This window comes from Labeo rohita, chromosome 24 (assembly GCF_022985175.1).
Source record: "Labeo rohita strain BAU-BD-2019 chromosome 24, IGBB_LRoh.1.0, whole genome shotgun sequence".
Taxonomy (NCBI): Eukaryota; Metazoa; Chordata; class Actinopteri; order Cypriniformes; family Cyprinidae; genus Labeo; species Labeo rohita.
The window spans coordinates 22,991,142-23,016,447 of NC_066892.1; the positions used below are offsets into that span (position 1 = coordinate 22,991,142).

A 25,306-nucleotide genomic window follows, 5' to 3' on the forward strand; every position below is an offset into this window, starting at 1 on the left:
TCCCTCTTCTGTCCAGAACATCTGCATAAATATAAATATACCGTTTGGTGGGCTACTTCCTCTTGCATCAGAGGAGGCGTGACACTGGCGACATTAGGGGTATTGTAAGGAACTCCATGATTCTGAAACAATTCCATTAACGTCTTTGGTTCATATTGCTGAATTAGGATTTATGAGTTTTGTATTTTGTGTTTTCAATATTTTAATGAGAAAGGAATACACTTACAGGAGTCATTTACAAATTGGTATTTTTCCTATTGACATTCAAAGAATGCATTTAGAAATTGATCCAAGACAGCCAGAGAGAAACACTGATAAAAATATTTTATTTGATAGTAAAACGCATGAATAAAATCTGTGCAATGTAATAAAAATGTCAATTTTACCCAATGTCTGATTATTCGATGCACTTTTAAAGTTATTAGCTTAGCAATGTGCTAATGTCAAACTGTACTGCAATCGATTTTGGCGGAGTATACTGCACGCTTTGCGAGAAGCTATTTTTGTCAGTAAAGTTGTGTAGACCTATGTAGACCATTCTTAGGTTATTTTTGAATTAGGATACAGCCTTAAAGGGATATTTCACCCAAAAATTAAAATTCTGTCATCACTTACCCTCATGTCGTTCCAAACCCGTCAGACCTTTGTTCATCTTTGAACATAAATTAAAATTTTTTTGATAAAATCCAAGATTTCTGACCCTGTATACACAGGAAAGCACCTGACACGGTAAGGTCATTAAATACTTCACTAAATACTGTCACATGTTAAAATACTCCATGTGACATCACTGTTTCTACTGTAATGTTATGAAGTTACAAGAATACTTTTTGTGCACAAAGAAAACAAAATTAATGACTTTACTTAATTTCTTCTGGACAACTTTAACAATGTCTTCTTTACTACCTTTCTGGGCCTTGGACGTGTTAGGTGTGTTGCTGTCTATGCAGGGTCAGAAAGCTCTCGGATTTTATCAAAAATATCTTAATCTGTGTTCCAAAGATGAATGAAGGTCTGACGGGTTTGGAACGACATGTATGAGTGTGAGTAATTACTGACAAAATTTTCATTTTTGGGCAATCTATCCCTTTAAGGCCATTTCACATTGCACCATCAGATGCCGACAAATGCCGGCAAACACATTCGCCTTACCCCCCTACTCAGTCCCTCTCCATGTCCTCTTTGACTACTGATGACTTTTTTGTCAGCTTTTTCACCGATAAGGTGGCAACAAAACAACAGTCAGTTCTCTGCATAGCCAACCTACACACACTCCACTCTTCTCTTCCTTCTCTCCCCTCATAGAGAATGAGGTCTCCGAAGTTGTGTGCCAGCTGTCTCACATCCTGTCCCTTAGACCTGATCCACTCTACCTACTACAGCAGATCTCACCAACATTGCTACCCGCACCGACTCGCACCAATTTCCCACCACATTTAAACAGGCTTGGGTAACCCCACTGATCACAAAACAAAACTCAAACCTACAGACCAGTCTCTCCTCCTTTTCTGTCCAAAATTCTTGAACTGTGTTTAATCAGCTCTCTGTTTTTCTCTAACAGAACAAGCAACTTGACAACAACCACTCTGGCTTGAAAAGCAGACTCTGCAAGGAGACTGCTCCACTGACCACTGCTGAAACTCTTCGGCTGGCAAGAGTGAACTTTAAATTGTCTGTCCTTATTGTACCGGACCTGTCTGCTGCCTTTGACACTATAAACCACCAGATCCTACTGTCCATCTTCTCTGGCCTTGGGCATTACAGATATAGTACTTTGGTGGCTTCAGTCCTCTCTCACCAGCAGATATTTCAAGGAGAAGAGGAGCGTCTGAGTCACATAAGCTAATGCCTGGGGTTACTTAAGGTTCAGTGCTTGCTCCTCTCCTTCTCCACTTACAGAACTTCACTGAGTTTTTCGACATACCTTAACTGTCTTGAAACAGAATACACAGAGTTTAGGGAGAGCAAGACAAGATGAGCGTTTGAGATTAAAAAGTATTTAAATTGTATTTATTTAATGAAAATAACTAATCGTCTTGCTAGATAAGACCCTTCTTCGGTTTACAACCGCATTTGGAATTGTATTAAGCCGCATTTAAACTGCATTTTGGAAGTTCAAAATCAGGGCACTATAGCAATCCATTATATGGAGAAAAATCCTGAAATGTTTTCCTCAAAACAATTTTTTTACGACTGACGAAAGAAAGAAAGAAAGAAAGAAAAAGACACAAACACCTTTGATGACAAAGGGGTGAGTAAATGTGAGCATATGTGAATCCTTGTTTTGGAAGTGGGCTTCTCCTTTAAACTAAGAGTAAGGGCAGGGTTGACCTCGTTGCTATGAATGATGTCAGCATGCTTGCTAGTTATGCAAACAGGGATTGGCTGATAGGGGAGGGGTCTCTGTCAGAGATATATGCACAGCAATCATTTAAAGCATGATATTATGTTGCCATAATCAAATAAAGGTTTAAAAATAAAAATGTTGCGATATCCAAATAAAAATTTTAAAATGCAGGCTTGGGATAACCTCTAAAACCAAAAAAGATGCATGGGAAAACATGTGTGTGCAAATAAATGCAGTGTTTCTAAAATGTTTATGTTCCGAGGCAGATTGCCAGCAACAGCCATTTTAACTCTGCTGGGGGAAAAAAATATATAAACAAATCACAGAATTTGCAATGGTTTTACTGGTTATAATGGGAATTGCACTGGTTTTAATGGTAACGCAATGGTAATGCAATGGTGACTGCTGGTCTCTTCTGAAAAGTTGTCACCTTTTTTTGTTAAAACCACTAAATCCCAAAACCACAGGAAACAATTTTTTTTTAAATAGTTTTAATGGTTAATAGTTGATGGTTTGTGTAATGTTTGTAATTGTATTTGTAGTGGAAACCATTAGAATTTCTGTGATGGTTTCTTTTGTTTTTTCAGCAGGGAGGATAGTTTGTGATTTGGTCTTAGTGACTTAGGAGTCCTCTTTACAACTCCTAACGTTTCAGAGATTTAGGAACTAGTTTTAGCGCTAAAACACTTTGTGAAATCGTCTTAGAGCAAAAATTTATGAGTCCTAAATTTAGGACTGACACGCCCTTTATTTTTAAGATTTTCACCTAAATCAGCAAGTTATGAGATACTTTTAGCTTTAAGATGTTTTGTGAATACGGGCCCTGGTTTTTAATCAGCCAAACAGAACCCACGTCAGACCCTTTCTGATCTTACTGCAATCGTAGTCACAGCCAAAATCAAATTCAAGGTTTTGGCATTCACTTCAGGGCTGCTACTAGGACAGCACCTCCCAACCTCAATTGACTCCTACAAGTGTATGCTCTCCCGCCAGTGAAGGCCAATGAACGAGTCACACCTTGCAGCTCCTCTCTGGTGGAACGAGCTGCCAACCTTTATTCAAACTGTTGAGACTATCACAACTTTCAATAACCAGCTGAAGACATACCTCTTCCGCAACCACTTAATCACACCCCCACATCCTTAATGAACTTACACAAAAGAAAAAAACTTTTTTCTTCTCTCTATTTTTCCTTTGCTCTAGCTTGGTTCCTCACCTAGCAGTCTAATAAACCCGGCATTGTATATGACAAATTTATTACTGGCTCTGTGACAAATAGCTTTTGTTCCTTTATTGCAAATCACTTTAAATAAAAGTGCCTGCTAGATGCATAAATACAAACATATCCCTGTTTGCATTGGTTGGTGCTTGTTTTAGTTTCATTAAGTTGGTCTTAGAGAATTGATGTACTATAATCTTGGGACTGTTGACATTGGTGTCTTTTGGGGCAGTGTGAATTAACCTTTAGAATTCAGCTGTTTATGGAGACACTACACAGCAAGAAATCTCACTAGGTTTAAAAACAATTACAATTTAAAAATAAATGTCTATTTCACAGTGATATCAACACATATTCTTCAATGAAAGAAGCAGCATGACATGTATCCTCTGTGGAGCAGACAACCTTAGAATGCTTTGTGACAAAGATGTAAAATAAACAAATCATTCTGGAAACAGGTCTCCTGTGAGCAGTTGATGTCTACAAAAAGCACTGCAAATCACTCATGAGGTTTCTTGATTGTTAAGAAGCTGACTTAACAGGTGCCTATGTACACTGCTCACTAGATTTTGAAGCAAGGAGCTAACACTTTATTTCGACAGCCCACTTTAGACATTTCATTAAGTTTCTACCACACTACATTATACTAAGTTGCAAAGTTCCTCAAGTGTTAATAAGGTGTTAATAATTTAAAAAAAAACAGTCTGTGTCAGTCAGTGTTTAATGTTTATACTGCCTCATGGCACAAAAACTCACAGCAAAGCTTTACATGTCTGCTTCACCTTAACAGTCTCCACCTTCAATGACATGCAGTGGTCCTCATTCGCTTTTTTGAGCTGTTATTGTTTTCACTCCCTTGTCAATAACTGGCACAGTTCCAGCACAGACCGGCCAATCAGAATCCTCCAACACAACAATCCACTGCCTGTTGGCAGGCTGCCAGAGATTGCACAGACAGCATGATGTCACTATTCCTCAGGGTCCCTTCTGATTGGTTGAGAAGAGCTGAGCAAATTAGGCACTCATCCAATGAGCCTGAGGGTGGCTGTGGACAGGAACTTTTGACAACAACAGGTCACGTGGAGCTCTGTGAAAGGCTGTCGGTGGAGTTCTCCCTTATAGATTTCTCCTTTAACCCTCCATCTAGTAACTAATCATCAGGCAATTCTGGCACCAAATTAATTGACCCAAATTGAATTGTGGTGTTGGATTCATTAGCAACTCCCAGCGTATTTGGGTCAAAGCACTTCATTCCTCTCCATCAGAAAGCACAATGGAAGAGAACACAAGTTCTGTGTGACCCAAAACTTAAGTAATCAGATTCCATCCAGAAAAGCTAAAGCCTTTAATACATTTTTTGGAGGGGGGAGGGAATGTTTTCCATTTTCAAAACCTGAAACAAGGATTATTTGCCCTAATTTAAAGGAATATTTAACAAAATTAATTAATTAAAATTCAGCCATATAACCACTTACATCATTCTAAATCCATGATTTGCTTTTCTTAAGCTGCTCTTTTCTATACAGTGAAAGTGAATGTATACTAAATCCAGTCAAGGTATTAAAATAAAAGTATTTAAAACAATCATTTTAAGGATTTAAAGAATGTTAGCTTGGTGAAAGAAAGTCATACAGGTCTGAAAAAACATAGTTGAGCAAATGATTACTATTTCATGTTTTCCTTTAATAAGTTTACTTATATAAAAATAAAAAAGAACATTCTGAACTTTTAGTTTGAAGCAATACTTTTTTGTGTAAGAATTAAGGTATTAAAGAGTATTATACTTAATGAATGTAAAAATAAATATTAAGATTATGTGAAAAATTCAAACCTCACCATTACAAAGATAAACTAAGTTTACAGTTTCATTGTGTTTGATTACGAGGAGTAATTACGCTAGACTTTCTAATGAGATAGTGCTTAGCACAGCACTCAGTGTTATTTCAGCTTTGCAGGGGTCACTGGGGTCATTGCTTTTTAAACAAGGGGCTTTTAGTCCCCACCGCAAACAAAACCTGCGAACCCTTCTCAACTCTCACCTCTACACAATCTCATTACACAACACAGCTTAAAGCCACGTCAATCAAACACTTCAGAAACGTACCAAGCCACTTCCACAATGAATACCACGTCCTGTATTTTCTCATTCCGCATGCCACTTATGTACACACAATGCAATAAGCTAAAACAAACTGGAATTTAACATTTGTTCTCTATATCTTCTCTATTTCCTCACAACAGAATGGTACTAAATGCAAGAGTCATTAAAAGTTGAAGATGAAGAGTCCTAACCTAACATATAAATTAATTACTCAATTACTTAATTATTTCTTTTTTTTTTTTTTTCTCCAAAACAATTTTGGAGAATCAAACATCTATCACTTTCACTTTCACCAGACAACCATTCCAGCACTTTCACCAGAAAACAGCAGTGACAACTCACTTTTTCAAGCCACTCCCACGATGCCCTGGGCTGCGGTTGTTGTCATTGTCATCAAAATCATTGTCGTCGTCATGGTAATCGTCGTCCTTCTCAGAGCTGCCACGGCGGTTCCGGATGTGCAGGGGGACGTAACCAGGCGTGGGTCCAAACAATTTCAACTCACCCTGACCCAAGAGACTCTTTTCTCCACAGTAGCAGAAGGCACAGAGCTTTTCTCTGAGAGGAACAAGAGAAGAAAGACTTTTCAGACTTTCAACTATTTGATTAGAAACAAAAACATTAATAAGTACACAAATGTAGATATGAATGCCTGGCCAGCACTGCACGTGCATTCTGCTATTGTGCATGCCTAATAAATAGTGTAATGCTAAGAATGCAACATGCAATGTTATGAATTCCATTGACGCATTTTATATGGCAAAGAAAACTGAATTTGACCTTTCATAGCCAGAAGCGACTGCATTCAAGTACTTGGGTAGAGTGTTTTGCCCCAAGTCATTAAGCAGTTCCGCATTCAATCCGCACTGTTCTATTTGTGCAACAATTTCAGTAGTCAGTGGCTTAAAGACCATGCCCCAGTGCCCCAGACTGGGAGACCAAACTCAAATAGGATAACGGGAGAGGATATAACATCCTTGGATGGCTCTGACAGTAAAATCACACCCCAAATCAGTCTAATGACAAGAGCTCCTAATCAACCTACGACTGCCAACTTTGTTTAAACACTGGCTGAAAGCTAGGTCTGCATGATACAGCGTAATAAAATATATATAATGTGATTTGGCTGGAATTTAATATGTAAATATGCTTAACTAAACATATTTCAGAAAGCCTTAGTTCATGTACTGTGAATAAATGAATTCTGAATAATAACACAACCGCTTTATTTTCTATTAAATGAATTGCCATCTTGATGCAAAAGTTCACAGTCAGGCCATGCATGTTCTTGTACAGATGTCACGCTGAAAAACAATTAGCAACTGCGCTGAAATGTAACTACCTTTTTTGTAGTCATCAGTCTAAACAGTCATGATTTTTTGGTTGTGTTTTCTATTATTGGGCTTTTCAGCTTGGGTATTTGCATTTAATTGTATTTGCCGACAATACTTTCCTCGTAAACATTGTGATTGTGGGAAATCTTAGTGAAATGTCATAACTGTCAGAGCATTCTCATTAGAGTTCATTTATTTTCTCAAACACTCTTTATCTGTTCGTTGTGCGGCCCATGAGAGCTGCTGTCAGTGGGAGATGTGATGCACATGCAGCACTGGCTGAAGGGGGGTCTCTCTCCTCTCTCACATTTTGCAAATGGTACCACACATTAGCGAGTGCACAATCTGTGCTAATTGGGAATCCAAAAGAGAGCGCTCTCTCGCCCCCTCCCTTTACTAATGACAGCAGCAGGTCTTCAGCGGTCCCCTCCCCCAGACTCCCTCGCTTTCACTCAGTGTGTGCAAAAAAAGCACACTAGCTGTGGCCATGCCTGTGTGCCAGTGTTTGCAACAGGATTCTGTTTCTGCAAAAATCCTATAATTGGGATTTTCAACGTTATGTGTATGTTTTAAACTGAATTGTAGATTATGATATCTGACACAACTGAAAACTCAGTTTTCAGTGATCAGTTCAGTCCAAGATCCACACCAATCGAGTTCTATCCAGACTGATTAACAATAAAATGTTTAATTCTTTAAAATGAACTGCCTTAACAAGCAAATCCTTCACAAATAGAACATTACATATTTCTCTCTCATCACATACAATTCACAAAATAAAACACTTACACGTATACAGTTGTATACTTACACTTACACGTATACAACTTCCAGAATCTGTGAAAATGTGAATAATTTTAACAAAATAAGAGGAGACCTTACAAAATGCATGTTATTTTTTATTTAGTACTGTCCTGAGTAAGATATTTTACATAAAAAATGATTACATATAGTCCACTAGACCAAAAAAAATAGCTGAAATTATTAAAATAACCCCTTCAAAAGTTTGGGAACCCTTGGTACTTAATACTGTGCGTGGTTACCTGGATGATCTACGAATGCTTTTTTGTTTTGTAATGATTGTTCATGAGTCCCTTGTTTGTTCTGAACAGTTCAACTGAGCACTGAGCACAAGCGTTCCCAAACTTTTGAACAGGGCTAGTTTAATAATTTCAGCTACTTTTAGGTCTTGTGGACTATATGTAAACTTCTTTTATGTAAAATATCTTACTCAGGACGGGACTAAATAAAAAATAACATGCATTTTGTCTGATCTTTCTTAGTTTGTTCAAATTATTCACATTTTCACAGATTCTGCAAGGGGTTCACAAACTTTCACATAAAACTGTATAGCACTACCAGTCAAAACTTTGGAATAATTGTTTTTTTTTTTTTTTTTTTTTTTTTTTTTAATGTTAAAGTCTCTAAAGAGCATAAAGTGCTCACCAAGACAGCATGTATTTGATCAAAAATACAGTAAAAGTAATCTTGTGAAATATTATATAACTTACATTTTTGTATCATATAAAATGCAATGTATTCCTGTGATGGCAAAGCTGCCATTCAAGTGCAATGCAATGTTCAGCAGCCATTAATCCAGTCTTCAGTGCCACGTTATCCTTCAGAAATAATTTTAATATGCTGATTTAGTGCTCAAATTTTGGTTCAAAGAAACAACTTTTGACCAGTAGTATATGCGCGTTTCCCAACGGTGCAGGGAAAACATTTGCATACACAAATCAGTTTCTCCATGACCATCATGACACCTGTAGTATTTACTGTGCTTTGAAGACTGTTGATCCTAAAACAAGTTGACTATTTGAAAAAAAAAACAGCTGAACATGAGTTTACAAACAAAATATACATGAAATTTGTTTCTGCATTTTTACAGCTATTTTGGAATAAATGTGAACTGTAATCTGTATGTAACTTGCTTTAATTAACAGAACGTTAATTTATTTATGAATGTGAAAAAAAAGGTCATTTAAACTTAAAAAATGTGTCAACATTAGGTGTAAGTGGAACATGGAAACAGTGAGAACTTTTTTTCAGAACACCACTGCACGCCACTGACACAAACACACAGGCAACTAGAGGCTTTCGTTGATTTGACATACACATCCTCTTTGTCTTCTAAAACCCTACTGACCCTCACTTGTACACTTTCTTCTGTCCAAACATTGTTCATCAGCACACTGTGTTTGTGTAAACTCTCTCACCCTCTTCAGGGCGACATTAAAAACTTGCCGCTCAACCTTTAAATGTACACATAAGGGCAGCTCTGAGTTAGCCGAGAATGTGTGTGTGTGTGCGTGCTTGACACCAACCTAGTTTTGGCTTTTCTGGTGGTGGAGGCAGAGGAGCCAGCAGAGTCTTCGGACACGGAGCGCTGGAAGAGCGGGGACAGAGGCCTTTCATCTCTGGGGCTGAGATCCAGTGGCTCAGGGAAATCATCATCCGTTTCTGGCTCCACCACATCTATGAATTCCAACAGAACAGTCACAATATTAATATCCATTTCTCTACGCGTGTGCAGTATGTTGATATTAGACTGTGAATCATTACAATGTCTATGATCTGCCATCAGGAAGAGCTCATTAGTATTGTGTTACAGTGCATTCTATCAGTTGCAGTTCTATGGCTGTTTTCATTTCTACTGCAGTTATGTGGCTGCAGTCCTTCAGCATCACAGAAGATTATTGCTTGCATGCCTTTAAACCCTTGCCAGTTTAAACTCTTAAACGTTTTTACTCTCACACTGTTCCGACATCGTTTTTTGAGTGTGAAGCCCAAAGCGTACAAACAGACAGTTGGCTGTCACGCATTGTGTGAGCACTGCACTAAGTTCTCTTTTATGTCTTATTGTGCCTAAAGTGTCAAATACACACAAGGTTCACACAGTATATTAAGTCTGTGAACCAGCATCTCTTGAACATGGCGACAACACAATACTAAGTTAAGTTAACCAGATCTCGTCCCCTCCTGCTTTTGTTGGGTGGATTTATTTAAATGTGGGATACTGTGATGTGTACATTCCCAGAAGAAAACTTTGCTATTAAAGTGTCTAAAACAGAGCTTACTGCTATATAGCCTAGCCCTCTTTGGAAGGAACTTTGTAGCTTTGTATATCTTTCTCATGCACATATATATGTGACCCTAGACCACAACACCAGTCATAAGGGTCAAATTTTTGAAATTGAGATTTATACATCATCTGAAGACTGAATAAATAAGCTTTCCATTGATGTATGGTTTGTTAGGACACAACAATATTTGGGCGAAATACAACTATTTGAAAATCTGGAATCTGAGGGTGGAGAAAAATCTAAATATTGAGAAAATCACCTTTAAAGTTGTCCAAATGAAGTTCTTAGCAATGCATATTACTTTTTAAGGAAAACATTTCAGGATTTTTCTCCATATAATGGACTTGATTGGTGCCCCGATTTTGAACTTCCAAAAATGTAGTTTAAATGCAGCTTCAAAGGGCTCTAAATGATCCCAGCCGAAGAAGAAGGGACTTATCTAGCGAAACGATCGGTCACTTTATTCGGAAAATAAAAATTTGTTTACTTTTTAAGCACAAAAGCTTGTGTAGCACAGGCTCTGGGATGCGCGACCACGACGCTACGTACTATTGAATCACATCGAAAGGTCACGTGGAACGTAGGTGGAACTACAGACCCAATGTTTACAAAGCGAATGCGCGAAGACTAAGGAAGTGCAAGTAAGTCAAACACTGTTTACAAACAAAAATGTACAATGATGTCGGACGATTCTGAAGTTGTGGGAGAAAATGAGATGGACTTTTTTCGCCATACTCTACGCACATCCCAGAGCTAGTACTACACTGTGCTTCAAAAGAATAAAAAAAAATATTTTAAAGTTTAGAGCCCTTTGAAGCTGCATTTAAACTACATTTTGGAAGTTCAAAATTGGGGCACCAAAAAACAAAGGAGAATCCTGAAATGCTTTCCTCAAAAAACATAATTCCTTTACGACTAAAGAAAGAAAGACATGAACATCTTGGATGACAAGGGGGCGAGTACATTATTTGTAAATTGTTGTTCAGGAAGTGGACTTCTCCTTATCATTATCCTAATGATTTTTGCCATAAAAGAAAAATTGATCATTTTGACCCATACAATGTATTTTTGGCTATTGCTACAAATATACCCGCGCTACCTATAACTGGTTTTGTGGTCCAGGGTCGCATATGTAAATAGGGAAATTAGTTTGGTTGTACTGCTCAGTAACTTTCCAAACAGTCATTCAATATATGTCTGCCATTATCCCAAATCCCTTACATAGATCCTAATAATAATATTATTAATTGTCCCTGACTGTTTCTTTCACCATTCAGTGCAGAGAATTTCAAAAACAATAATAAAATTAAAAACGTTAAAAAATACCTCTAAAACCCACTAAAACCATTTTTTTTTTTTTGCTAATTTAACCAAACTCACACTCAGGAATTTATATATTTAAAAAAAAGAATACTTTTTTAATGTTTAAAATTGACTTTCTAGGCTTATTTGGATAAGATATTTGAAATAAACTAGTACTGAAGTACAGAGGAGCTACACACAATCTTATTCACAAATCTCAATTTGATAAATTACAGAATGTGCAAATACATCATAAATCATGTTCAACACAACAAATAATTATCAATAAAGTGTTTCTACATAACCAGAAATGCAAGCTGTTTCTTGGGAAACATTTTTATATATCTACTAGATTGGTGGGAACGGCCATATGAGTGAAGAATGTTGTCTTGCAGCACTGTGATGTGCATATCTGCAAATATGTCATCTGCTGGTGCTACATTAATGCAGTGCAAGATAAGCTGGCAGACAGCAAGTACAATAACCCACGAGGAAGATGGGAAAATGTATATCTACAGCAGTTCTTAAACATGCTTGCAACATATTTGCTATTGGGTCATTCCGTGTCAAATCAACCGAATTTCAAAAACTTCCCCAGATTAAATTTTTTTTTCTGAGGAAAGATAGACATGTATCTTTCATGTATCTTTTCAACCTTTTATAACATTACACAAAACTTTACTGTAACTTGTTACTTTTGATCAATTCAATCCATATTTCCTAAATAAAAGTAATTTCTATCAAAAACAAATAAACCTTAGTGACCCCAAATTTCTGAATGGCAAAGTATATCTGCAACAACATCACCTACAACACCGCATCTCAAAATTCTCTTTTCTTGTCCCTGTGGATACTGACACTTTGTTCTCCTGAAGAACAATGCAAAAGAAAAAAAAAAAAAAAAAAGCAGCACAAAACACAAATACACTGCGTCACAAAAAGCCACTACAATGGGAGCCGTGGCCTTTAGATCAACCTTTAAAGGGATGAAAATGGCTTGTCTCATGGCAGACTTGCCCACACAGCACTTGTTAAAACGACGTTTCAAAAGACAGAACATTGTTTTTCCATTGCTCAAAAGAGCATTCATGTCAGTAGACATAAGAAACCAGGACAACGGAGGGGAAAAAAAAAAAAACAGGTGTGCGCCAGTTTGATATACATTACTGAAGATGAAAACATATCAGAATGACTACAGCTGAAAAATAAGTCAATTTCCCACCATGCGTAGCCTAAAACACAAACGTAGCTCATGACGTAAGCTTGTGAGTATGGGCATACAGTTGAAGTCTAAAATTTACATACACCTTGCAGAATCTGCAAAATGTTAATTATATTGCCAAAATAAAAGGGATCATACAACATGCATGTTATGTTTTATGTAGTACTGACCTGAATAAGATATTTCACATAAAAAATGTTTACATATAGTCCACAAGAGAAAATAACAGTTGAATTTATAAAAAAAAAAAAAGACACCGTTCAAAAGTTTACATACGCTTGATTCTTAATACTGTGTTGTTACCTGAATGATCCACAGCTGTTTTTTTATTGATAGTTGTTCATGAGTCCCTTGTTTGTCCTGAACAGTTAAATTGCCTGCTGTTTTTCAGAGAAATCCTTCAGGTCCCACAAATTATTTGGTTTTTCAGCATTTGTGTAATTGAACCCTTTCCAACAATGACTGTATGATTTTGAGATCCGTCTTTTCACACTGAAGACAACTGAGAGACTCATATGCAACTATTACAGGAGGTTCAAACACTCACTGATGCTCCAGAAGGAAAAGCAATGCATTAAGAGCCAGGGGTGTAAACTTCTGAACCAAATGAGAATGTGTAAATTTTTATTATTTTGCCTAAATAACTTTTTTCTTTTTTTTTTCCATTTAGTACTCCCCTTTAGAAGCTACAGAAGATACTTACACGTTCCCCAGAAGACAAAATAAGTTAAATTTACCCTGATCTTCAAATTCAAAAAGTTTTTAATGCATCGTATTTCCTTCTGAAGCATCAGTACAAAATGCATATTATTTTTTATTCAGTACTGAGCTGAATAAGAAATTTCACATTAAAGATGTTTACATATAGTCCACAAAAGTAAATAATAATTGAATTTATAAAAACGACCCCGTTTCCAAAATTTGGACTTTGGAATTAGACAAAAATAACGTCTTAGCAAAATGTCATAAGAAGTATTTGGTGTCATAACTACATTTTTGCACTTTTGGGTCGATAGACTGAGGGTTATTCTGACTCCGTGTCATCCCCTTTGGACAATTTTTGGGTTGTTGTGACATTAAGTGCTGAGAAATGTAGAAAAATAAATATCTTGCAGCCGCTGTGTCACTGAAGCGTGTGCAGCATCTTTATTTTAGTGCTGTTTCTACTGTCTAGACACACACCTGCATCTCTACAGTTTAATCAAAACAGGCCTTTATTACTAGAGAAAGAAAAATATATACATCAAGTATTAATGCTATTTAGCCATGTTCACCCCATCTCCCTTAGAAAATCCTACAACCCAGAGCAGGAATATCTCTGTGCAATGATTAGCAGGAAATGACTGTTCTCATAGAAGATTTCATGGAAAAAGCTGTCATGTGTCATGATCATGAGAGAGTCTGGGTTGGAGAAGGGTCACAGTTTAGACCACCCTCATACTAGGAAAAGCAGGAAACACTAATGTGCTAATGTCACAAATTAATGGAGTGCACAAAAGAGTGACAGTCATGATGATGGACACTGCAAAAATAGCCGTAGCTCAGACAACACAAACATAGATCATCCATAGACTGCCAAATGCATACTGCATGTAAAACTGACAAGAGATTTCTCCAAATGGCACAATCAAATGCATGACCTATGAGATAGCCTATTAAATAAAATTTTTTGTTTGGCCAAGAATTACAAATTGTACTAATATTTTCACAATATTACAGTTTCTGCTTTTTTTTTTTTTTTTTTAATCCAATAAATGCAGCTTCAATTAACATAAGAAACTTAATTAAAAACAATGTCATTTGGACCAACAATAAATAAATAAATAAATAAATAATGTGACATCTGTCGGTGAAATATTTTTTTTTATTTATTGACCAAAAATAAATTAATTAATAAATTAAATACTAATTAGCTGTGGACAACTGGACAATCTGCATATCAGTCAGTGGACCAGAGCTTGTCAATAGTTAAAAGTCCAGCTTGCAAGACCACTACATATTTAGACATTAGACACATGAATACCCAGAAAAGGGAGGTCATGTCCCATAATGCCTTTAGTCTTGGGTGGGATAACAACTACAGTATTCTGCAGTAGTCTTCCAGGATGTGGCTGAGATCAGACGATAAGACTTTATGACTGGTTATCAGAACACTTTTGTGAAAAACTGCAGCAGTGACACCTAAAGTGCTTTTCTGATGTTTCATATGCTATCAGCCATTGATGGATTCAGAACACAGATAAAACATCAAAAGCTTTAGGTGAAAGGCAAACTGTGTACCAGAGTAAAGAGTGTTAGCATACTAAAAGCAATGAAGATGTTAAAAGCTTTTTGTGAGTGTTAATCATCTGCCATCTCACTGACTAACACCTCAGAATATAACTGAAAGTGCAAAGGGGCAAGAGGGGGGTTGGATGTTCTTTTTTTTTTTCTTCCTTTTCATTTTTCTTCAATTAGTGCTCCAGAAAAAGAGATAGTGGCAAATACTCAATGGAAATGAAAATAACAGGAAAATAATTTTCCCTAGAATCTCATAACTACAACAGTCTGCAATCAATATTTGCATAAATAATTGACAGAACATCAGTCAATGCACCACAGAACATCTATTAAGTTGTTGTACACTATTCATCTCATGCCAAAATACATTAATGTGAGATTACACAGAATGAAATATAGTGTTTATGAAATATAGTGCACACAAGGCCTGTACCAAACTATATACTACAATCGTAGACAAAAAAAAAAAAAACAGTTTTGAATTTGTAACTTTGATCATTGCCATTTGAACAACCCTTTTTCCATTGATTTAAGTCTCACAACTATACTAACATAAACAATTATGACTCATGATTTCATGACCAATTTGTCAATCTGTTTGATCAAGTCATTTGTTTGTAAATTGGGCTACAATTGTCATGCAGGAAAGGCAAAATGACAATGTGGCCATGTGTTCTGGTCAACTGGATAACAGGTGGACAACAGAGACACATTTCCATTTATGCATGTAAAGCGGTGATGAACTGAGAAACCAAAAATTGCCTCGATCTTTTGACATATAAGAGGTCATCGTACTATAAAAACATCCTGTAAGTTTTAGACCTCAAAACTTTGCTGTAAGTCTAAAAACAGCTTATGTTGAAGGCAGTCTAACCAAACAATAAAGATGGCTGAGATGGCTGTTACATTGCCTTTTTTCTGATCCCAACATTAGGAAAGAGTGGATGAATTTTATTCGAATGAAGTTCCAGGCCGCGCCAGTAAGAATTCAGTCATTTGTTTACTTCAGTTTACCGCAGATTTGTTTAGACTTACCCATACATCAGTAACACAACGCTCGTTCCCTTATCTCAGGAAACCAAGGTTACGTTACTAACCGGAGTGACAGAATTCAACACAGGATTTTTAAAAATACTGAAACTAAAAGACAACGCTGTGCCGCCTATATTGGATGTCGCAACAAAAGTGTGAGTAACTTTCCATTACGTGGCCACTATTGCTTTATCTCTTCATACAGATCGTTTGATGTACTGAGCTATTTATGTGTTTTAAGCCTAAATCACGGCGGCATCCATCTATGAGGAATGAATCACGCTGTTCATAGCACAGCCAATCATAGCAGTGGGCATTTACTTTCAAATCTACAATCTGCCACGCCTATTCAAACAGAGCGTTCCGCTGAGGCGGTGAAACAATTTTTCCAAATTGTGTTTTTTTCCCCCGTTTTAACTTTTCTTGATTTCTTTTTCTAATTTTTCTAGACTTTGTTTTAATGGTTACAGTTAAATATATTAACCAAAAAGCATGTCTAATTATTCGAAATCATGAAACATAATTTACCAGCCATTTATTGAAGGTTTAACAAAAGTTACTTTTTTAAGGCCCTATGAAACACTTTTTTTTCTCTCTCAAATTCAGTCATATTTTGCCAAATTCTGTGTTTTCTATTCATTTTCTGGATTTAATGGTTTCATAAAATTTTGATAATCAAAAGCATATCTAAAAAAATAAAAAAACTGATTGCTATTTTATTTATCTGATTCCCCTCCCCCATTATTAGTAGTACTGTCATTACATTAAGCATTTTTTTTTGTCACAGTTTCTTCAAGTTAAACCAAACTTTGCTACGAAGACCTTTAAGAATCTGTTTATATATGATGATCTTTTTTTTTTTTCAAAAAAATATGGGAAAATGCTCATGAAGTGACTCTTAGAGCAGTTCTAGAGATTGATTGTGTGTTTACGTACTCGTATAATGAAGCAGCAGAGGCTGAAAACACTGCAAGCTTCACACACGCTTTAGTATGAGTGTAGTAAATGAAACCACGTGTCTGTGCAATTCATAAAACATAGACATGCAGAACATGCAGGATTCATATTTAAATGCTATTTTATGGCTTAGTACTCACAGATATTAGCCCATATCATGTTTTGATTTAAGTGTCCTGGCCTACTTTTGGTTTATTCATCCAGAATTTGGCAAATTCCGTAACATTACGTGTTATACAGTACATTCCATTTTACGATTTTGGATTCTGTGATTCAGTCCACGTTTTTTTGCACTGGGGAAACCATAGGGACCCAGTAATAGAATCAGGCCTGGCAAGAGGCCATTGTTCTTTTTAAACTTTTTCACCTTCAAACCAAACTTAAGATGTCTGCCACAAGTTTAAATCCATCTGACTAGCACACTTTAACAACATGTCTTGTAATGTTTAAAGAATTAGGTCATTAGCAGAGATGGTATTTCGGGGCTGTTCGAATGTATCTGACCACATGAGCATCAGCACTATATATTGGTTGAAAGTGGCCAAAATCAATTTTCAGACTTCGATGGTTGTAACGAAAGTATTTATTAAAACCACTCATCAGCAAACATAAATAGAGCACATTAAATAGGGTAAACAGAACCTCAAATGTGTTTTACACAGGAGGTTCGTGAGTTGCGCTTTACTTATTTAGTTTTATTTAGTTTTAAGAGCTAGATAAGCTCTATGTTTGTGTGTTGATCAATGCTTATATGTGAACCTGGACCATAAAACCAGTCATAAGGGTCAGTTGTTTTAAATAGTTTTTTGACTAAATCAATTTTCAGAGCCTGTTTACACCTGCAGTTAGAGTTGCCCACTTGAGATTCATAAAACCGCATCTTAAAAACAGAGCTTGTATTGTTTATTGTTATTTATTGCCTTTGTATTATTTTTTCAGTGAAAAAAAAGTCATTTTATCGCATCCAGGGCTCAACAGTAAAGATCATCCAGGAAGAACGTGAAAAGTTCACGCCAGTTAACAGGATTTTCATTCGCTTAATGGGAAAAATGCAGCACAGACAATGCATTTTAAATGGCTTGCAAATTTAAACATTTGTTTATGTGTGAGACATGTAATTTGAACAGTGGAATTCACAACAAAACCATTTCAGACGTTAAATTCGCAACTCAAGATATACAAATCTTTCACTAATATTGTAGTTACAGAACTCAGCAAACTCAGTAAAAAAAAAAAAAAAAAAAAAAGTCTCACCCATCTCCAATGCGATGTCAATATCTGGAGTTGGTGTGACATCAGTGGCATCCATGCTGTCCTCATCATCGGCCTGTGCACGACCTCGACTACGAGATCTGCAACACAAACCAAACAACAATGCTTATATTTCACAATAGCTGGACGATACTGTCCTACAAACACACACCCAACATTAATACAGTGTTTTCTGCAAATTGAAGATTATCTTGTACTAACAATCTTAACATTATCCATCATTAATAGACCACTAAACTGTTTTTAGATCAGCGTGTAGAGTAGAAACCAGCTCATCTAACTACTAAACTGTTCTTTTGATAGGAAGAAGGTTTAAAAAAATACATACATATAAAAGTCTTTGGTCCTCATTTGCATGTTTTTGTGAATGTGCACCATTTGGCAGAGGGTTTAAAAAACATTTTCACTTTTAAACAAGCACTTCTACTTTAAAAAGTCAGAAACTGCCTTACACTAGGTTATCGCTGCTGTAAAACTCTTTTACTCGCAGGATGAGTGCTGATATATGGGTTAGTGATCTTCATGACAGTGCGGGTCAGTGTGTGAGTCTCCACCCTTCCCCCACCAGCAGTAACCAACATGTCAACACGCATGTAGCAGCCAATGGAGGCTCAGTGTGGCCTGCAGCAAGTGCTCGGCTGCTCGTCACTATGGTTACAAAATCTAGTTCCCTACAACAGACGCGATCAAGAGGTGAACAAAAAAAAAAACCTTTACACGCAGCACACTAAACATACAAGCTCTTTGGAGAGCCCTTGCAGACGGGTTTTGAGCAGATCTATTATTTATTTAGTTTTAAAGTAAACCTTAAAGTGTATAAAAAGTCTGTTCTGTGCATGGAGATGTCAAATTCACTTCCTGCTTAACAGCATTAATATACCATGAAATGAAATCTTGTTTTGCAAAATATAACAAACATTTCATTTCAACTACATTTATATTAAAGAAAATATCAGCACTTGCAGGTTTTACACACCAGGGCTGCACTGCTGTCATCATGACACTTTTGTTGTTACTGTGTCTGGTTTTCTGTTAGACTGCTAATAGAAAACCAGACACAGTAACAACAAAAATGAGAATCAACAAACAACACATTGCAAAATTAGCTCCTTGAATTGATTACATCATGTACCCACTGCTAAAAGTACAAAAAAAAAAAAAAAAGTTTACATATTTTTTAGATAGATCTAAACCAGTACACAAAGTGCACTGTTTAAGACTAGCAAGAAATACCAGACAAAATGCATCTTTTTCCCCTAATAATACTTTGGTAAAAAATAAGAGAACACAAAACATTAAACTGTTGCATACATGTTTAATTGCTCACAGCCACAAGTTGCCAAAATGTTGCCATGGCTATCACTACGTCAATAATTGCAATTTTGTCATCGACTCAGACATGGAACTTTAATTTAGTGGATTAACTACACATTTAAATGTAGTCGTCACTCCTAAAACGTTGGCCTTCTTTGCAACATGAAAAACAAAACTTATTTAAATTTTGAAAGAATTGCATAAAGTGAGCAAAATCCCTCCATTTATAATCTCTGAACTCTCAAATCACTAGATTTTAATGAAAGCTCACTGACTTTTGGCTCTTGCTAAAAGAAGCTACACTGCATAATTAATCTCTTATCTGCACTTTGTTTGTTTTAATGAAAGGATTCATTAAAGTTCAACTTTTATTCACAGATAACCACTTATCAACAAACATAAATAGAGCACATAAAATAGGGTAAACAGAACCTCAAATGTGTTTTACACAGGAGGTTTGTGAGTTTAGCTTTACTATGCTAGATAAGCTTTATGTATGTGTGTTGATCAATACTTATATGTGACCCTGGACCACAAAACCAGTCATAAGGGTCAATTTTTTAAAATAAAAATCTAAATAAGCTGAATAAATAATCTTTCTATTGATGTATGGTTTGTCAGGATAAAACACTATTTGGCTGAGTTACAACTATTTGAAAATCTAGAATCTGAGGGTGCAAAAAATAAAAATAGAAAATCGATTTTAAAGTTGTCCAAATGAAGTTCTTAGCAATGCATATTACTAATCAAAAATTAAGTTTTGATATATTTACGGTAGAAAATTTACAAAATATTTTCATGGAACATGATCACTACTTAATTATAATAATAAAGAGAACAGCATAATTATAAATACTAATAAAAGTTACTTTAATATACACAATCACATTTTTTATTAACCCAAGTTAATTTAGTCTTATTTACATATTTGACCCTGGACCACAAAGCCAGTCTTAAAGGAACACTCCACTTTTTTTTGAAAATAGGCTCATTTTCCAACTCCCCTAGAGTTAAAAAGTTGAGTTTTACAGTTTTTGAATCCATTCAGCCGATCTCTGGGTCTGGCAGTAGCACTTTTAGCATAGCTTAGCATAGATCATTGAATCAGATTAGACCGTTAGCATCTCGCTCAAAAATGACCAAAGAGTTTCGATATTTTTACTATTTAAAACTTGACTCTTCTGTAGGTGTACTAAGCCTGATGGAAACTCTAAAGCAATTTTGTAGGCTGATATGGCTAGGAACTACACTCTCATTCCGGCGTAATAATCAAGGAACTTTGCTGCCGTACCATGGGTGCAGCAGGCGCAGTGATATTACGCAACGCCTGAAAAGTCTCCCTGTGCAAGCAGGTGGTCACGTTGGTTATGTTGACAGAAGTTAACCTATTTTCAGGCGCTGCGTAATATCACTACACCTGCTGCACCCATGGTACGGCAGCAAAGTTCCTTGATTATTACGCCGGAATAAAGAGTACAGTTCCTAGCCATATCGACCTAGAAAATTGCAACTTTTCATTTTCCGTCGGTCTTAGTACACAATGTACCTACAGAAGAGTAACGTTTTAAATCAGAAAAATATCGAAACTCTTTGGCCATTTTTGAGCAAGATGCTAACAGTCTAATCAGATTCAATGATCTATGCTAAGCTATGCTAAAAGTGCTACCGCCAGACCCTGAGATCGGCTGGATGGATTCAAAAACAGTAAAACTCAACTGTGGTCCAGGGTCAAATATGTAAATAAGACTAAATTAACTTGGGTTAATAAAAAAATAATTTTGTGTTCAAAATTGACAAATTTTATATAATACATCAGTACATCACGAATCCATATTCCAAACCATGTTTTTGACTTATCCTGAACCACTACAGTACACCTATAATAAGTTTTTATATTGTGATTATGGACTGGTTCTGGTAGAAACCGCTGCGGAGTAGCCCAGTACTTACGTGATTTGCCATAGACGTAAACAGAGAGAAGTAGCTCCGGCTACTTCCGCAAGACACATGCAGATCTGTTTATTACCCACTAGATCACCAAAAGTTATGGACTGCAGCTTTAAAAAAAAAAAAAAACTTTAGGTGAACTATTCCTTTGACTTACAAAAGTATGAAGCTTAAGCACCTCTTTTCAATCAACTATTTGAGAGAAAAGACATTATAACATTTTTAAGAGTTTCAGGCCCTATTGTGCTCCCTACTAATGGAAAGTCTCTAATATTATGCCAAAATTTTGACATAACTGTATGAAAGATTTGTGTAATTACTATTAATACATCTTATGTTTATTTTAAAAATAAAAATAAAGCCATTTTTTTTAGTTTTTTTTTTACCATTTAAAGTCCACACAAGGGCAACCATGCACTGGCACTTTTTCAAAGGATCCTGTAGTTCTCAGAGTACCAAGATCTACAGACCTAAAACTTCTCATGCATACAACTTTCGGCATATAAGACAAGTCAACAAACCTCACACTGGATGTGGATGTACCAAAACACATTACATGTAAAACAAGTTCACTATAAATACAGCAAAATACAGACCAGTTATTCTAAAAACACTGGATGAAACCCAAATAATTGTGGGACTTGAAAAACTACTGTTCTTCCCAAGCACAATGCAGCATGGGTAGTATAATAGGCATCACATTTCCAGGCTAAGGTTTCTGGATGGAGACGGATACTGCTGCTGCCTGCTAGCCTGGCGCCCAGTGCTCTGATCAATGACCTACATCATTGAAAATGCAGGCTATTGTGCTGTGCTTGAGACAGGTTTAATCCAGGTCAACAACCCCCTCCTCTATAATGTGTCTCTCAAAAGATTCACATTACATGTGATATCTTCCCCAGCGACACAACAACTTAAGGCTAGCCAACTTCCCTAATGCCATTTAGCCTTTAACACCAGAGTGAAATGCTGGATAACCGGTGAACGTTAGCTTTCAGATGTTGAAAAAAAGTACACGGCAAATAAATGCTTCTTAAATTACCTGAAAATGAGTAAAAGCAACACAACTGCCGAACATTTAATTTACTTAATTTGTTAAAACTACCTGAATCATCTTTTCATCGTTAACTGAAAGTGGGCAATGAATTTGACATTTAAAAGAGTTTCTGTTATGCTGAAGTTTTTTTTATTTTTATTTACCACTGCTGAAGAATGGAGCTTATGGTTAGGTAGTGGGTGGCTACATGCATTCAGTTTAAAAGTATGTTGCTCCACTCAAGCAAAATAAGCAGTAAGTGAGTGCAGTGAACTTTTTACTTGTTCGTTGAAAACATTTTGCTTCACAAGCTGTTTTAAATCACACAATAACAACCAAGAGTTAACGCTACTCATTTTTGATAAGTAACATGTTGTGCTATGTATTGACAAATGTTAGGCAAACTTTACCTTAATTAATTTAGTCATAGCTGTTATTTAGGTAGCCTCCGCACAACTACCTAAACAAATTAAGTGCAAAATGTTACCTACACTGCCCTCCAAAAGTGTGGTTTTGGACGATATCAGCATTAATCCTTATTTTTTGGTGCAAATACATTAAAGTAACTTGACATTATCATTGAAGACCAGCAATAATCATTTTCATTTTGATTACATAATAATGGCAATATATAAATGTCAAAGTCAGACAGCTGTGATGACTGGTTACTGGTTTAAACTTGGCCCAGGTTTTTAAAAGATTTTTGGGTCAGCACACCTTAATAGCTTCAACAACTGATTGCCAATTAAGTTTAGAATACAATGAATTTAGGCCCAGATTATGCAGTGCTGTAATAGCTGCTAATGGTGGATATTTTGATGAATCGAAAATTTAAATTTTTACTATGTATAAACTGTTTATGTAATAAAATATGTTTTCATAGTTCGTGTTGTCCCTTATCAGTGCAAAATTATCACAAAGGATTCATGCCAATATTTTCCAAAACCCCACTTTTCTAGGGCATTTCCAAACTTTTGGAGGGCATTTTATTGAGTAGATTCTATAAGTTTCATTTTACATAACCTGCTTTAAAATTCATTAAACATCACAGATATTCATGTGTAACCTATAAGACGATGTAAAACAAACCCACAAATGGAACAACATTTTCACAAGAATTTCTTGACTGTTTTTCAAAAGTGAGGTGGAAATGACCAGTACTAAAAGGCGTTTTCATAACCATGAGCGGAACTGCACACTGAACTTTAATTATGTTTGGAAATAATCAGTACTTCTTACATTTTATTTGTTTTCTCTACAGCAAACTGACATTTGTTGCACATTTTTGTACACATATGTATGTATGTATTTATTTATTTATGGTTGTGCTAGTCTACTGCTGTGGTATACTGTATATTTCTGAAATGCTTAACACAGTCAAAAGTCTTGCCACACATGACTAATTCAGGGTCAGTGCGGATCCTTATGGAAGTGTTAAGTGAAATGTTAATGTTGCATTACCAATTACTGCTAAAAGCAAATACCAGTCACCACTTGCTGATGTTTGACAGGAAATGATTAATAATAATAATAATAATAATAATAAAAAAAAAGTGACTGTACCATAATAAATAGAGAGAGCAGGACGGCCAACGAATGTCACCTAATTTTGAAACCAACAACATCCAGTGTTATAACCTTTATAGAAAAAAAAAAAAAAAAAAAAAAAAAAAGAGGGCAACCCATACAATGGTGTACACATATTTTGCCATGTAACAGAAAGCTTAGTAGAAGAAAGCTTGAGCTCCACAGTGAGCAATTTAGAGGAAAGCTGTAATAATTGCAACTCCAAGTGCTTATCTAAAATAGATGTTTTATTTTATCAGCAAAGAATAATGTGCTCCAGGCTATCTGATATTATTTTACATGTACACATGCCTAAGGCATATGCAGTGTATTGTATAACCAGGGCATGTGAATGCAAATGATCACGTACTTTGCTGCAGAGTACATTTAAAACTATCAGAGGGACTAATCTCTTTTTCCTCCACATATACATATGGGTTTTAATAAAAGAATCAAAAATAAGAGGTTAACATCGTTCACATTGAGAAAGATCTGCATAATAAATAAAACCAAGGCCTCTGGAGATTCTTGTTTTGCTAGCAGGGTCATACTAAATGGATTTTACGTGTACTTTATCATCAGGGGTAACAAGGTAAACAAGTGATGGGATTTGGGGTAATGAGTAACCTGAAGGTAAATAAACAGCCGTTAAGCAGTGCTGAGATGCACGGAGGGTCAGGACGCTCCCAGAGGGATTGTGCTCATGGCATTTACAGAGCTCTGCACTAGTCTGTTAATATACAAAACACAAGACTAAAAAAATACAGACTGTCAGAAATGCAAAGGATTACAAGGTACATAAAAATGGGTAAACTCAAAAAATATCAAATTCCTTATTCCCTATACACACATAAATCACTGATGTAAAAGTTAAAATAAACTTTTAAAATAAACTGGCTTTTTTTTTTTTTTTTTGTAAACTCTGTACCATATTACTACCAAACGGTTGCAGATTAGTACATAAAGTGTACAATATCACTACCAAAATGGTACATTTTTGTCATTTTTGCAAGGGTACTGCCCCAGGGACAGCTGTTGTACCCTTTTTTATTTTACTTTTTCTCTGTGAGTGTAATTTGGTTGCAGTGGTTGGAGTGTTCAACAAACATCTGCGTTTTTGTTATACATGCCTTTAATATCACTATTTTTACATGTCCTTATGTTGTATGTACTTCTATTATTAAGACTATAAAAACAGAAGTATTTCTTTTTGAACAATAGTGTATATTGTGGTCAATATAAAATATACATTCATAAATGTATATAAACGTGTGTATGCGTGTCTCTGTGT

The 25,306-nt window shown here is 35.9% G+C and overlaps 1 protein-coding gene across 8 annotated transcripts in view; it reads right to left on the bottom strand.

Annotated features, from left to right (window-relative positions):
• The window catches only part of kmt2ca (lysine (K)-specific methyltransferase 2Ca), a 145,111-nt gene that overhangs the window by 92,806 nt on the left and 26,999 nt on the right, over nucleotides 1-25,306 (bottom strand). For all 8 annotated transcript variants that reach the window (XR_007825635.1, XM_051098097.1, XM_051098100.1 and 5 more), the window contains exons 3-5: nucleotides 18,135-18,232; nucleotides 9,329-9,479; nucleotides 6,010-6,225 (exon numbers count right to left, since the gene is read on the bottom strand). Coding sequence is in view for 7 of the 8 variants with exons in the window: in XM_051098097.1 (XP_050954054.1) it covers nucleotides 6,010-6,225; nucleotides 9,329-9,479; nucleotides 18,135-18,232 (465 nt within the window). In the remaining variant the exon portion in view is untranslated. The remainder of the gene's footprint in view (nucleotides 1-6,009; nucleotides 6,226-9,328; nucleotides 9,480-18,134; nucleotides 18,233-25,306) is intronic.